The 16,533-nt window shown below is 50.6% G+C and overlaps 1 protein-coding gene across 3 annotated transcripts in view; it reads left to right on the top strand.

Moving 5' to 3' along the window:
- HEPH (hephaestin) overlaps positions 1-15,981 on the top strand; it is a 54,031-nt gene extending 38,050 nt beyond the window's left edge. For all 3 annotated transcript variants that reach the window (XM_083596277.1, XM_083596276.1, XM_083596275.1), the window contains 6 exons: positions 91-197; positions 1,406-1,631; positions 10,167-10,306; positions 12,111-12,273; positions 13,380-13,412; positions 14,860-15,981. In XM_083596277.1, coding sequence (XP_083452403.1) covers positions 91-197; positions 1,406-1,631; positions 10,167-10,306; positions 12,111-12,273; positions 13,380-13,412; positions 14,860-15,098 — 908 coding nt within the window. In that variant the 3' untranslated portion in view covers positions 15,099-15,981. The remainder of the gene's footprint in view (positions 1-90; positions 198-1,405; positions 1,632-10,166; positions 10,307-12,110; positions 12,274-13,379; positions 13,413-14,859) is intronic.
- Positions 15,982-16,533: the final 552 nt, after the last annotated feature.

Genomic DNA, 16,533 nt, shown 5'->3' with positions numbered 1-16,533 from the left:
TCCAACAGAAGTAGAAAGATGTCAATTTCTCTCTAATAATAATAATAATAAAAATAAACAATTCTGTGTCTGTGTCTGTCTCTGTCTCAGGTGAAATTGTCACCTATCGGTGGGATGTTCCTGAAAGATCTGGCCCAGGACCTAATGATTCTGCCTGTGTCTCTTGGATCTACTATTCCAGTGTGGATCCTGTAAAGGTTTGCAGTTTTTCTCTAGCTTTTGTGAGAGGATTATACCACCATGCAAAGGAGCTCCCCACCAGGATGTTTATTCATACTAAGCTTACACTGTGCAAGCAAAGACCTGTGCTCACTGTACAGGTTTCAGGGACAAGGCTGAAGAGGAGGAGGAATGGTGACGGTCACCCCCCCCCTTCTCCTGTAGCTCCCAGAGAAGAGGATGGCAGTCTCGAATTACACCAGGGCTTTCAGGAAAACAACAACTTAGAGAGAGGAAAACAGCAGAGTTATAAGGTGTTAGGAGATGGAGGAGGGGAGGCAAAACAGTTAGCTGACACGTCACTGGACCGCATAACCAACCCTTCTCCCAAAACACAACATTTGTTAAGGGTGCAGAACAAAGGGCACAGAGACAGTTGACCATGAATGGACGCCATAGAGGCAGGTGTTGTTGCTAGAAGGGAAGGAGAGAGGAGCTCAGTGCGAGCAATGCCATCATTGAGGAATGACTGGATTCTTCGTCTTTCACTGTGATGACTCAAAAAAAATCTTAAGAAATAACTTTCTTGTTTCCTCCCTGCTTCTTGGTGCCATGGGAGAGGGAGAGAATTCCTCCGTCCTGGCAATAGGGTTGCCATATTTCAAAAAGTAAAAACCAGGACACCCCAAAGCTGTTAAGCTTTCATTTTACAAAAACGCACACACACAAAAAAGACAAAGTGCCACCTTTCAGAAATCACCCCCAGGTGCCAATTCCACCTTTGAAATCCCAGTAACGTCTGGGAAAATCCAGACGTATGGCAGTTTGGGAAACCCTGGTTTATAGAAATCCTTGGTTGTAGCCCGTAGAATGTACAGAGGTACCTCGGGATGCGAACGGGATCCGTTCCGGAGCCCCATTCGCATCCCGAACGGAACGCAAGACACGACAGCGCATCTGCGTCTGTGCGGGTCATGTTTCGCCGCTTCCGCGCCTGCGCGTGACATCATTTTGAGCGTCTGCGCATGCGCAAGTGGCGAAACCCAGAAGTAACGCGCTCCGTTACTTCCGGGTTGCCGCGGAGTGCAACACGAATGCGTTCAACCTGAAGCGCATTCAACTCGAGGTATGACTGTACTTTGGAGGAGAATTCTTTTGGTTCCAGAAGCTTCCCCAGCTAACAGGAGTCTGTAAGTAAAACTGCTAGGATAACCTTCCCAACTTTTCTCTGCCCTTTTACCCCCAGGATGTGTTCAGTGGTCTCATTGGCCCCCTAAAGGTCTGCCGTAAAGGGACGCTGGATTTAGATGGGAGAAGGAAAGGTGTCAACAAGGAGTTTGCACTCCTCTTCTTGATTTTTGATGAAAATCAGTCCTGGTACCTGGAGGAGAATGTGCAAAAGTATGCCCAAGGGGACTGGGTTCATTCCCACCGAGAGGACGAAGAGTTTCTGGAGAGCAACAAAATGCACGGTGACTTTGTCTTATTGCTTTTTCATCTTGCATGGCTGCCTGCCTTTGCCCTGGATTGCAAAGTGTCGCCTAGAATTGACTATATTAAAAAAAAAAACACCTGGGCCATCTATTTCCCACTGTTACCATCTTTTCAAAAGTAATGTTCATATTTATTTATTTGGGTTTCTCACTGGAAAGGCTATGGGGGTAGGGAAAAGAAAGGGACCTCTCTACCGCCTTTCAACCAAGTTATTATGTGTTTTCAGAACCCACCTTATTCTGATCACTGTAATTTGTGTTAATTGGTTTTAGTATTTCAGTTTAAACTTTAGCAAACCATCTTGGGACCTGCTGGTGAAGGGCAAGTAATAAATTAATGATAACAGCAGCAATAACTATAATATTTATAAGATAGGCAGCAATACTTCTGAAGCCCCTGGAGGGTAGGGGAGAGATGCTCTTGCAGGACCAGGCATCGGGCTCCCCTGCCCCAACCCATGCAAATAAGAGACCAATAAGGGACGCGGGTGGCTCTGTGGGTTAAACCACAGAGCCTAGGGCTTGCCGATCAGAAGGTCGGCAGTTTGAATCCCTGTGACAGGGTGAGCTCCCGTTGCTCGGTCCCTGCTCCTGCCAACCTAGCAGTTCGAAAGCATGTCAAAGTGCAAGTAGATAAATAGATACCGCTCCGGCGGGAAGGTAAACGGCGTTTCCGTGCGCTGCTCTGGTTTGCCAGAAGCGGCTTAGTCATGCTGGCCACATGACCCAGAAGCTGTATGCCGGCTCCCTCGGCCAATAAAGTGAGATGAGCGCCGCAACCCCAGAGTCGGTCACGACTGGACCTAACAGTCAGGGGTCCCTTGCAACCTTGCCGCCGCTCCCAGACCTGTTCTGGGGGCTGGGGTCGGGGGAAGCTCGGGCTTCCCCAGCCCCAGCCCCATGGCTAAAAATGAGAAGCCTGAAGCCCCCGGAGCGCAGCGCGAACTGTCACTGCGCTCCGGGGGTTTCAGGCAGCTATCTGCAAGCCTTCGGAGCGCAGCGCTGCGCTCCGAAGGCTTGCGGATAGCTGCCTGAAGCCTGAAGCACCCTCAGCACAGCACGAACTTCCGCTGCGCTCAGGGGGCTTCAGGCAGCTATCCGCAACCCTTCAGAGAGCAGCGGGAGTTCTCACTGCACTCCGAAGGCTTGCGGATAGCCGTCTGGAGAGCGGGAGGGGTCGGTGCACACCGATCCCTCTTGCTCTCCAGGCTTCGCCTTGCTGGAGAGGCGCTGCACAGCTTTCCCTCTCTGCGCAGCGCCCCTTCAGCGAAGCGGGAGGAGAAATGGAAGGGGCTCCTTCAGCGAAGCGGGAGGAGAAATGGAAGGGGCTCCATTTCTCCTGCCGCTTCGCTGAAGGGGCGCTGAGCAGAGAGGGGGAGAATTTTTTTCCCCTGTTCTCCCCCTCCTATGGTCGGGTGCGTCCTATGGTCCGGTGCATCCTATAGACCGAAAAATATGGTAAATGGGCAAGGGGCAGATCTGAGGGAAGCCCACTGTTGGCTCCATCTGCTCTGCCCTCTGGCACAGCCCATGTCCCAGCCTGCATCCTCATTAGCCAAAGCCAATTACAGGCTAGGATACAGTTCCTGATAGGCAGAGGGGGCTTAAGCCCCCACTGCCTATCAAGAAGGGCACCGCTGTTCCAGTTCCCTCATGTGGAGCCGGGTGAAGCCTCTGCCTTCTTGCAATACTTCCTCACCAAAAGGGGTAAGCAGACTTGTGTTCAAATTCTGCTTGCATTCAGTTGGGCACTGTGAGAAGAGGATGCTGGAGTAGGTGAATCGTTGGCCTGGTCCAGCAGGCTCTTCTGATGTTCAGAGAGTAGAGGGGGAGGCCCACAGCACTATGGTGTGATGAGGTTGGTCACACCAACTACCTGCTGTGTTGGGGAAGCTGCGCAGAGAACTCAGGAGAATGTTTTGTGTAAGGTTCAATTCCACTTTGTGCCCTCACCCAATGTTTCAAGAGTCGAGAAGGTGTTGCTAAGCACCCTGCACTCAGGACCATTAAACAAACCTTCTGAAGAAGGAGGACTAAGGAAGGATCTCAGACTTCACAGGGGAGTGCCATTTTATTGGAAAAGTGCAGCAGCACAGACTTCAGAACCTGCCACTTTCAGCCATTAGCTTTTCTCTCTAATTGTTGCTAAGTTGTGAAAGAAAAAAGCCTGCTGTGTAGCAATTTGCATGTTATGTACTGAGTTGAATAGGATCCAAACTGCAGCAGTCTGATTGGTCCTAGAACAATAGGATCCAAAAGGCAGCAGTCTGATTGGTCCTAGAACAATAGGATTCAGAATGCAGCAGTCTGATTGGTCCTAGAACAATGCAGCAGTATGATTGGTTGGCAGGAACCACCCAATCATGCTCCAGATAGGAGTGAATCCACAACCTGATTGGCTTACAGTAGAATTCCGGAATTAGCCAATCATGTGCAGCCCATTGTGTAAATAATGTATATAAAGCAGATACTTTGAGGGGACTTTCATTCATTCTTCCTCACCACTACGAGCTGAATAAAGAGCATGAAATCACTTTGCGACTCTGAGTATATTTCACTGGCGACGAAGGTGGGATCCCGCTGAGCTGACTGCCACACACAGCACCGCAGCACCGCCACCTGCCGCACCGCTGCCTCGCACCGTGTACCCAGGCTTCAGCTCCGGGACACAAGGAACTCAGAATGGCAACCGACAGCAGCTTCTCGCCGTTCAACCCAGCATCTGGAGACTGGGAAGCGTACGCCTCCCGTTTCACCTTCCTCCTAGAAGCCAAAGGGGTCACCGATGAAGAAGACGCCAAGAAGAGGGCAATATTCTTCAGCGTCTGCGGAGAGGAGACGTTTGAAATCGCCCGGGCTCTCCTTGTGCCTGAAGACGTTGCTACTGTTCCATACAAAACAATAATGGAACAGCTGAAGGGGCACTTTTCGCCACAGCCCTCAGTGGTGGCTCGTCGAAATGCCTTCTACGCAAAGCGGCAAGCCCCTGGGGAAAGGATAACTGGGTTTGTGACCTCTCTCCGCCAAGCTGCCCGGTTCTGCAACTTCTCAGAGCTGGAGAACATGCTTCGGGACTGCCTCGTCGGTGGCCTGAAGGATGAGAAGCTGCAACGACGCCTCTACGCTAAGAAGAACCTCGGCAGAGAAGCTGCTGAGAGGTCGACGCAAGAGGCACGGCCGAGCCACCCGTCCCAACCGAGGGTCCACCACGAAGACCTCACCGACGACTCAGGATCCAACAGGGAGGAGGTGCACCGAGTACAGCAGCGCACTCAAGCAGCCCACATACCACAGCTGCCTCGACGAGAAGGAGGGAACTGCGCAAGCTATGGAGAAAGTCACGAGAGGAGGACCTGCCGTTTCCGCAACGCAGAGTGCAGGCAGTGCAGAAAATTGGGACACATCGCCCGGGTGTGTCGGGCTCGGCCCACCCGACGCCAGGCATCAGATGACCAATCCAAGAGCCCCAGGTCCCGGGGCCCAACGCACCAAGGCAACTCGACGGAGCTCACGGACTTCCAGGTATACCAGTTGCCCCACCCCAACGTAGAGAAAATTTATGTAGAGGTACAGATAGAGGGGGCCCCATGCCGCATGGAGCTTGACATGGGTTCAACACTATCCATAATCTCGGCAAGGACCTTAAGGAAACTGTGTCCTACTGGGGGTCCCAAACTCAGGCCGGCCCCATTCACCCTCCGGGACTTCCAGAAATGTAAGGTCCCCACAATGGGGGTGGGGACCTTCAGGGTGCAGTACCGAGGGCGGACGCGGCAACTGGACTTGCTTGTGGTCAAGGGCCCCTACATTAGCTTACTGGGATTGGCATGGTTTGGACCACTGGGGCTAGCCGTCACTGGGGTGAACCACACTACCTTACAAGTGGACGTGGATGCCATGTGCAAGGAATTTCCGGGGGTTTTCGATGGGAAATTGGGACAGTATATGGGCCCCCCCATTGCTCTACAGCTTGACCCCGCAGTACAACCGGTCAGGCTCAAGGCCCGCCGGGTCCCGTTCGCCCTGAAACCCCGTATAGACGAGGAATTGGACCGACTCGTGGAGCAAGGAGTGCTGGAGCCGGTGCCTAATGCCCCCTGGGAAACCCCAATCGTCACACCCATCAAGCCTAATGGTTCGGTCCGCATCTGTGCAGACTACAAATGTACCATAAACAAGGCCCTCACGGCCCATGCATACCCAGTGCCAGTGGTCAGCCATGTCCTTGCCACCCTGGCTGGGTTGAAAATTTTTGGCAAGCTGGACCTGGCCCAAGCATATCAACAGCTGCCAGTAGATGAGGCCATAGCAGAGGCACAGACGATTGTGACGCACAGAGGAGCGTTCAGGGTGAAGCGACTACAATTCGGTGTCAGCGTGGCACCAGGCATATTCCAGAATCTAATGGACTCTCTCCTTAAAGGGATTCCTGGTGTCACCCCTTCTTCGATGATGTGTTGATTGCCGGGCCCACACCCGAGGAGTTTGAGGACTGACTCCGCACCGTTCTGCACCATTTCCAGACGGTGGGTCTCAAGGTGAAGCGGGAAAAATGTCTACTAGGAGTGCCTCAGGTGGACTTTCTGGGATTTATGGTGGACGCAGAAGGGGTCCACCCGACTGGGGACAAGGTACGGGCCATTTGTGATGCCCCAGCGCCCAAGAACAATACTGAACTTCAGGCCTTCTTGGGACTATTGAACTTTTACCATTCCTTCCTTCCCCACAAGGTGGCGGTAGAGGAGCCCCTACACAGACTCCTGGACAAGCGGGCCCCTTGGGTGTGGGGCCAGCGCCAGGAGGCCGCATTCCAGACAGTCAAGGACTTGCTTGTCTCAAACTCGGTCTTGGCACACTTCGACGAGAGGCTGCCGGTGGTGCTAGCATGCGACGCCTCACCCTATGGCATTGGCGCTGTCCTGGGACACCAACTCCCGGATGGAAGAGAGGTACCGGTGGCATACTTTTCCGAGACACTCAACGCAACCGAGCGGAACTACTCGCAAATCGACAAGGAGGTTCTGGCAATCGTGAAGGGAGTAAAAAAATTCCATGATTTCTTGTACGGGCGGCCCTTCACCGTGGTGACTGACCACAAGCCGTTGCTTGGCTTGTTTGCCCCCGAAAAGCAGACCCCCAAGTGCTGTCTCCTCGTGTCCTCAGGTGGTCAGTTTTCCTTGCCAGCTACCAGTATGCACTGATTCACCGCCCGGGGAAGGCGATGGGCCATGCGGACACCCTCAGCAGGCTACCACTACCGGAAACAGGCCCCGACCCAGCACCTGCACAAGAGGTTATGAGCCTGGAGCTGCTTCCCGAGCGCCCCATTCAGGCACAATGGGGCACAGTTGCACACCATTCCAAGAAAGATAGGGTCATCTCCCGGGTCCTGGACTGGGTGTGGAGGGGATGGCCCAGCAGCAGCCCCGGGCCAGAATTCGCCGGCTACACAACCCGTAAACATGAACTGTCGGCCCACAAGGGGTGCCTGTTATGGGGAAGCAGGGTCGTTGTTCCCCAGCCCCTCCGCAAAAGGGTCCTCACAGCCCTACACGAGACACACCCAGGGGTAGTAAGAATGAAGGCCCTTGTCAGGAGTTATGTGTGGTGGCCGGGGATCGACGGAGAGATAGAGGCCTGGGTCAAACACTGCCAGGCCTGCCAAGAATCCCGCCCAGATCCCCCAAGGGCCCCAGTCCAGTCATGGGAGTCCGCCTGAGCACCATGGTCACGCCTGCATGTGGACTTCGCTGGCCCCTTTCAGGGGAAAACATTCTTCATAGTGGTGGACTCCTACACCAAATGGCTGGAAGTCGCACTGGTACCGTCCACTTCTACATCCGCAGCCATCCGGATACTACGCAGGCTGTTTGCAACCCACGGGCTCCCTGACACTCTCGTCTCAGACAACGGGACTGCATTTACGTCAGGAGAATTCCAAACCTTCACAGTGCAGAACGCCATCCGCCACATCCGTTCGGCGCCATTCCACCCTGCCACCAATGGCCAAGCAGAACGCATGGTGCGGACCACCAAGGACACCCTTCGCCGCATGACGCAAGGGGATTGGGAGTACCGCCTTGCCACATTCCTTCTAGCACAGCACAGCACCCCCAGCTCAATGACTGGCCGGAGCCCCGCTGAACTACTAATGGGTCGGCGCCTTGCAATCAGATTGGACCGCCTTCACCCCGATAGAGCTCAGGATGAGGTAGTGGTGGGGGAAGGCAGGAACCCCCGGACCTTCGAGGCCCAGGACCCAGTGTATGCAAAGAATTTTGGGGCAGGCCCTGCATGGGTACCCGCCACAGTCACCCGGATCACTGGCCCCGTGTCGTACGAGGTGCTAACAGATGGGGGGCAATGCTGGTGCCGCCACTGCGACCAGATACGGCGACGATTCCCGGGAGAAAACCAGGAGGAGGAGGACAGGTCAGAGGAGTCCCAAGGGAACAGTGGGGAAGTGAGGCCCATAGAGCAGCAGGGGCAAGCAGGAGAGGCAGAATCAGTAAATACAGAGAGGACCCGTGAGGCCGAAAGGACACCGGAACCAGAACCACGACTGAGCGAGCCGGTTGCGCCAGACCATACAGCCCCATCACAGCCAGCATCCTTGGAACACGAGCCTGAACCTGAACCCCGGACCAGGGAACACCACAGGCCGCAACGCACACGTAGGCCGCTGGCGTACCTTGAGGACTATGAATGCGACCTCCCGGGCAGAACTGGAACTTAGAGGGGAGGGGTGTTATGTACTGAGTTGAATAGGATCCAAACTGCAGCAGTCTGATTGGTCCTAGAACAATAGGATCCAAAAGGCAGCAGTCTGATTGGTCCTAGAACAATAGGATTCAGAATGCAGCAGTCTGATTGGTCCTAGAACAATGCAGCAGTATGATTGGTTGGCAGGAACCACCCAATCATGCTCCAGATAGAAGTGAATCCATAACCTGATTGGCTTACAGTAGAATTCCGGAATTAGCCAATCATGTGCAGCCCATTGTGTAAATAATGTATATAAAGCAGATACTTTGAGGGGACTTTCATTCATTCCTCCTCACCACTACGAACTGAATAAAGAGCATGAAATCACTCTGAGTATATTTCATTGCACATGATTAGTTCCTGGAAGTAATCCGTGAAAGACTCAGAAGTTGCTAGGATTTGACTTTTGGCTGTACCTTAGATGCCCTTTCTAAGTTAGAATCCACTGATAATGTTAATGAAACCAGACCAACTCAACCCCAAACCTCTGAACACTGCCACTAGGGGGAGCAGGGGTGTTGCAGGAAGGACACGCAGGAGCAAAGCACCTGAGATGACTTCTGTAAAGAAGAGAGGGAAAGTCGATGTGGCATAGTGGTCAATAGTATTGGATTAAAACCGTGGAGACTGGGATTCTAGTCCCCACTCAGCCATGAAGCTCACTGGGTGACCTTGGGCCAGTCACTGTCTATCAGCCTACCCTACCTCACAGGGTTGTTGTGGGCATAGGAAAGGAAGACATAAACCCATGTATACCACATTGAGCTTCTTGGAAGAAAGGTGGGGTATAAATGTAATATAATGTAATGTAGCTACATTATGGGATGCGGGTGGCACTGTGGGTTAAACCACTGAGCCTAGGGCTTGCTGATCAGAAGGTCGGCAGTTCAAATCCCCACGATGGGGTGAGCTCCCGTTGCTCGGTCCCTGCTCCTGCCAACCTAGAAGTTCGAAAACATGTCAAAGTGCAAGTAGATAAATAGGGACCGCTCCGGCAGGAAGGTAAATGGCGTTTCCGTGCACTGCTCTGGTTCGCCAGAAGCGGCTTAGTCATGCTGGCCACATGACCCGGAAGCTGTACGCCGGCTCCCTCGGCCAGTAAAGCGAGATGAGCGCCGCAACCCCAGAGTCAGTCACAACTGGACCTAATGGTCAGGGGTCCCTTTGCCTTTACCTAGCTACATTATAGGGAGAGGTAACTAAAAACCGTTACTGGAGTCACTAGACAACCTTTCCTAGGGAAGGTTCCTCTTTATTCCCAGATAGGGTGGTCAACCAGATCCCATTGTGTGTGTGTGTGGGGGGGGAATATCCCACCCACAGAAGCATCCCAAGAGATTGTAACAGTTCCTGGTGTCTCAGAAGTGAGGATCTTAAGATCAAATATTTCAGCCTTCCCCAACCTAGTAGCCCCCATAACTGTTTTGGACTACAATTCCCACCAGCCCCAGTCAATAACTGTACCCCTGTGGGTATAAGATGGACAAAAAATGTAAGTTATTAGGATGCATTGGAACCTTGTAATCTTTTCTGACTTTTAGGCTTCAAGGTGAGTTGCTTCCGTCTTTATGGTTAGCAGCTCTGTGCCATTACAAGGCGTGTAACCTGCTGAAATCAACTGCTTGTATAAACCCATGGAAAACTAACAGTGCCCCCTAGCAGCAGTTTGCAATGTTTCATGAACCAAAGAGGGGTGGATTCCATTCATTCAATAAGCAGACCTTTTCTTCCTTCCTTCCTCCCGCTTAGCCATCAATGGTAAACTCTATGCAAACTTGCCTGGGCTGACAATGTATGAAGGAGACTGGGTGAACTGGTACCTGCTGGGAATGGGCCAGGAGATTGACATCCACACAGTTCATTTCCACGCTGAGACCTTCATTTATCGGGTGAGCATTTGAAGCTGTTGCTTGAATAACCTTATGACGCTATGTAATGTCAGTCTGCTGCTACAAAGCAGAGCTTTCCCATGTATTGAATCCATGCAGTGCTCTGCCCGTATATGTAGAACTGTGGGGTCAGTGTCCTTCTCAGCTTCACCCCCTCCCCCGAAGTTAACATGAAAATTTTTTGTTTAAAGAAAAAGCAAGCAAGAGGTGACATGACAGGCATTTATTAAATTATACAGGGCATGGAGGAAAAGTGGACAGAGAAAAGTTTTCATAACACCAGAATTCCTGGATGCCCAGTGAAGGTGAATGTTGGGAGATTCAGGAAAGTCCTTGTTTATGCAGCACACAGACTGTGGAACTCACTCCCACAGTAGGCAGTGATGGCCACCAACCTGGAAGATGACTCCAGGGACGATTGGCCAAGTTAATGGAGGAGAGGGCTATCCATGGCTATTGACCACAGCAGCTGTGCTCTGCCTCCATAGTTCTGGAGGCAGCCATGCTTCTGAATACTGGATGCTGGAAATAAAGGAAGGGAGAGTGGCTCTTGTGCTTGGATCCTCCTTGCAGGTTCCCCACAGTGGTTGGCCACTGTGAGAACAAGGTACTGGACTAGATGGGCCATGGGCCTGATGCAGCTGTAGGCTCTTACGTTCTTATGACAATCCCTGTGTTGCTTCTAGAGGCAACTAATGAGATACTTACCTTTTTTATTTTTAAGCCGGGGGGAACGACAACCTTTTTTAGTTTATTTTTTAAATCCCACATTTATACCCCAAGGTGGCATACATTGTTCTCCCCCTCCTGATTTTATCCTCACAACAACCTTGTAGTGTAGGTTAGGCTGGGAGGCAATGACTGGCCCCCAAAGTCACACTCAGTGAGCTTAATGCCAAGTGGGGATTTGAACCCAAATAAATGCAGGTGGCGCTGTGGTCTAAACCACACAGCCTAGGGCTTGCTGATCAGAAGGTTGGCGGTTCGAATCCCCGCGACGGGGTGAGATCCCGTTGCTCGGTCCCAGCTCCTGCCAACCTAGCAGTTCGAAAGCACGTCAAAGTGCAAGTAGATAAATAGGTACCGCTCTGACAGGAAGGTAAACGGCATTTCCGTGCACTGCTCTGGTTCGCCAGAAGCGGCTTAGTCATGCTGGCCACATGACCCGGAAGCTATCTGCGGACAAATGCCGGCTCCCTCGGCCAATTAAAGCGAGATGAGTGCCACAACCCCAGAGTCGTCAGTGACTAAACTTAAAGGTCAGGGGTCCCTTTAAAGGTAAAGGGATCCTGACCATTAGGTCCAGTTGTGGCCGACTCTCGGGTTGCGGCGCTCATCTCGCTTTATTGGCCGAGGGAGCTGGTGTACAGCTTCCAGATCATGTGGCCAGCATGACTAAGCTGCTTCTGGCGAACCAGAGCAGCGCACAGAAACGCCGTTTACCTTCCCGCCGGAATGGTACCTATTTATCTACTTGCACTATGACGTACTTTCGAACTGCTAGGTTGGCAGGAGCAGGGACCGAGCAACGGGAGCTCACCCCGTTGCAGGGATTCAAACCGCCACCTTCTGATCCTTGGCCACCCGCATCCCATGGGTCCCTTTACCTTTACCTAAAAATCAACAAGACTGCAGAATAAATTTACTTTTTTTTAAAAAAAACTTACCTAATAGGTAGAGGTCACATGATTCGACTTTCCTGGCCCAGAAACCCAGCTCTTCTTGGTGCAGGCAGTAGCTTTGCAGGGGCAGCCCTCCCTGTTCCAAAGTAATGTTTGCTCTCTGGGTCCTCCCCACATGACAGAGTGGCAAGACGTACAGAGCAGATGTGGCAGACCTCTTCCCTGGGACCTTTGAAGTGGTGGAGATGCTGGTTGGCAATCCTGGAACATGGCTGCTTCATTGCCATGTGGCCGATCACATCCATGCTGGAATGGAAACCCTCTTCACAGTCTTTCCTAAGCACGGTAAGGAGAGAGCAGGTTGGTTTTTATCAACATCATTATCATTATATCATTACCATTACCATTATTTTATTTAGAGCCTTTGTCAGGGTTGTACCTAGGGGCTGGTTAGGTTGCCCCCACCAAGGGTGCAGGTCCAGGGGAGGGGTGGGGAGGGACACACAAAAATTGAGCCTCTCCACTCTGGCACCGAGTGGCTAGAAACCCGCCTTGCCTGTCCATGCACTCAGACGGATGGACTGATGGAAGAACAGGAGGAGGAAAAGCAGAGCAGAGCCAGCCCTGATGGCCAAGGACGAAGTCACAAGAGGAGTGCAAAAGCACAGTTAAGCCGTAGAAATCTCTCCCACAGGCAGCAGTTGATGCCAAGCAACCTAGATTGCCTTGAAAGATTATTAGACAAATTCGTGGAAGAGGAGAGGGCTATTGATGGCTATGCTCTGCCCTCTACAGTCGGAGGGAGGAAATGCTTCTGAAAACCAGTTGCTGGAACTCACAGGAGGTGAGAGTGCTCTTGTGCTTGAATCCTGCTTGCAGGTTTCCCACAGGCCACTATGTGAACAGGATGCCGGACTAGATGGGGCCATTGGCCTGATCCAGCAGGCTATTCTTGTGTTCTTAATATTAGAATGTGGTGCTACAGACACCCATTTTATCTGGCTTGAACACAGGGATCTCTTGTGCTTATTTGTTTTGTCTCATTTCTTACCCACCCTTCACCACCGGGTCAGAGGGTGGGTAAAATATGCAATTACAAAACAAATAAAACAGTTTGCAGCCCAAGAAGGAAGTGTAAAAACTATTAAAAGCAATGTGAGCATTTAAAAACAGTTCCCCCATAAAAATATTTCCAGTACAGTGTTCCAGTGCTTGGGAAGGGCCATAGTTTGGTGCTTAGAAGATCTTCTTTGAATGCAGGAGGTCCCAGATTCAGTCCCCAGCATCTCTAGGTAGGACTGGGAGTTGTCCCCTGTCTGAAACCTTAGAGATCTGTTTCCAGCAACTGTTACATTGGATGGACGTCATTCGTCTAAGTAGAACACAGCTTCCTATGCCATCCTTTTGTGCTTCCCAGTAGCTTCCTACTAAATTGTGTACTTTCTTTTCAGATTCAGTGCTTCTGAAGACCAATTCCTATACAGGTATGGCTGTCATTGCATCTCAGGTTTATACCCCTTTTGAGCATTCTTGAATAAGGACAATTCCCAGTGTGAAGCCTAGCAAGGCACCCCTTTTGTCCACCATTATTCCCCTTTCATTTCTCAAGTTCACCCAATGGTCCAGTGCTGCTGGCTCCCTGCAAACCCCATGCACTGCACAGGGTTGATCAGGTTACCGTTTGGGTTCCTTCCAATTCCATGATTCTGTGAGTGCAAACTGGGAGTCAGTGTTCTCTGTGTGCACTCTATCCAGCTCCCTTCTTCCATAACCATTGCAAATTATCTTGTCAGCTTTAACCATGGTTTGCTGTTACAGTGAGGGGGGGAAGTATTTGATCCCCTGCTAACTTTGCCTGTTTGCCCTCTGACGAAGAAATGACCAGTCCATAATTTTAATGGTAGGTTTATTGTAGGTGTGAGAGACAGAATAACATCAGGAAAGCCCCCAGAAACCAAGAAGACAAAAGTCAGAGATTGATGTGCAGGGGATCAAATACTTTCCCCCCGTCACTGTACATCTTCACTGACTCTGACTAGCTAACGCTAGGAAAATTCCCTCTTAGCCATGGTGAGCCATATGTTCAGACTTAAGATGGAATCCCATGGCAATCTGAGTTGCAGAGGTCTGGTTGCGGCCTGGATGTATACTACAGGGATAGACCTGAGTGAAGCCAGGCCTGTTGCCACAACCTCTCTCTCACACACAGCCTCCTAATTGGCCCATTTGAAAGGGTTTGGGTGCCAAGCCACATGGCCAATGGGGGGAGGTTCTAACATCCCCCAGTGGTCGTGCTGTGCCGAAGATGGCCCACACATTGGGCCGTGGCTGCACCAGGCTGCAAACTGCTGCTTCCCAGGTAAGCAGCCATTAACCTTGTCAGCTTTAGCCACGGTTTGCTATTACATCTTCACTGACTAACTGCATGTAATGCTAGGAAGATTCCCTCTTAGCCATGGTTTGCAAACAGTGTTCAAACTCTGGTTAAGATGGAAGCCCAGTTAGCCGTTGTTATGGCTGACATCTGTGCAAACTTAACACTCCATGGAATTCAAATTGTAATACAATACAATAATAAATAAATAAATAAATAAATAATTTCCAGCGATCAAAGTGGTCAAGTGGGCTAAGGACTGGTTCCAAGTTGTTCCAAGTTCTTTGCATGGTACAAGTAACAGGTTGAACTTTTCCTGGTGATGAAAAAGATTCCTCTACTAGCCTTATTGCTCATCTAGCTATCTAACTGTGTGGTGGTTTTGCAGACTTAGTACCTGTTTTTCCTTGGAAAATGTGAATTTGCTCTTAAACTGAAAAGACAGCAGAGTGGTTGTTTGCTGCTGTCATTCTGTGCTGTTAACTTCTGTTAATGCAATCTCATTTCCTCCCCACCCACCCACAAAAAGTGACCTTTCATCATTCATTTGTCCTCAGAGACACCTCCTGAAGATGAAGACAATGGCCATCACTTTGTTTTGTTCGGGTCAAAACTGGCACATAGCCAAGTAGAGGCGACCATTATTTTCCTTGCCGTCACCGGTGTCTTGCTGTTCCTCATTGCCTGCACCTTTCTGGGAGTGATAATTTACCTGCAGAGACAAAAGAGGCTGAGACGCAACAGGAGGTCCATACTAGACGAAGGGTTCAAGCTTATGTCTACAAAAAAGCACTAACATCTGGAGAGGAGTGGCGGAGGTTTTGTGGCCTTTGAGCTGCATGCAAGGAGGAAGTGCCTTGAAATGCCTTTTGCAAAATAAAAATAAATCACTTTGGGAGCTATGTTTCAAAACCACCTGTGATGTTGTCCTCTTAGGGAAAATAAAAAAGGAAACATCTCCAAATGCCACGCAGTGCCTAGTTTTCTACTTTCTATTCAGGACTCAAAGTAAGCCACAATAAGTTTAATCAGGCACATTTATACAATAATCCTGTAATCCTCCATAACTTGGGGAGCCAGCTGACAAGCAAGGATCAATCCAGAGCAATTTTTCGTATTATAAGAAAGGAGATTGCGCTATACATCAGGAAGAGCTCTGCATCAGCAGAACAGACACCCTTGGAAGGCATTGGACTCCCCTTCATTGGGGTTTTTTAGAGAGAGGTTGGATGGCCATCTGTTTGGGACTCTTTAGCTGTGATTCCTGCATTGCAGCGGGTTGGACTAGATGACCCTTGGGGTCCCATCCAACTCTATAATTCTATGATTCTGTGGAACAAAGCTCCTGGATCTGCAGCATTCCCTTGGTCTTTTTTTGCTCAGGGAAGCCACCCACCCTGCTGCTCTCTCTCCTTCTGCTCCTATTCGGGGGTTTTCAGACAGTCTGCTTGGCTACTATCTGCTTCAGCAGGCCTAACTGACCTTATCAGCCAACTGAAGAGAAACAACATGTGTGGGGAGGAATCTTCCCAGGGAAGCGTAGGGGAGGAGGGAGCACATACTCATGGGACTGTTTTCTCTATGGGACTGTTTTCTAACGGCGAATTCTTTTCCCTGCTTTGATCTGCTTCTAACTCCTCCCATCCCTTCATGCACAGAAAGTAAAAACAAGGAAATCATACAGTGTGACTTCTGTTTGTCTCTGCTGGGGGAAAAGAGGTGATTCTTCCTAATTGGCCATTGCAGTAAAATAGTCATGGCTGCTAATTAAATGAAATGGAGGAATCAGTGTTTGATGGCTTGTGATTGTATAAACATTAGATGGGGCAAATGAGTGAAGGTGCACATTAATTTGCTGTTCTAAGTAGCAGGAGGCTTGCAATTTGTGAGCTCTGTTCATATCCCCATCCAGACAGGGCGTGAGGCAGAAAGTGGACAGAATAGCAGCAGTGACTCTTTGTGAAGTAGGCTACCTTCCAGCCACACAGAAGCCAGAAGCTTCTACACACACACACACACACACACACACACACACCCCTCCATCCAAGCAAAGAAGAGGTATTAGCACAGCTGAGGCTGAGTGCCTCTTGGAACAGGCGCTCTGATCCCTGTTCTCTGTTCAGAGTCCTGAAAGTCTTGTTTCTTGGCTGCTTCCCCCCACTTCTTAACTTTATTTTTCAGTTTCCATATATATAACAATTCCCTTATACCACCACCCAACAAGAAACATC

The sequence above is a fragment of the Podarcis filfolensis genome, assembly GCF_964270895.1.
Source record: "Podarcis filfolensis genome assembly, chromosome: Z".
NCBI lineage: Eukaryota > Metazoa > Chordata > Lepidosauria > Squamata > Lacertidae > Podarcis > Podarcis filfolensis.
This window is presented reverse-complemented; position numbering and strand designations above follow the sequence as displayed.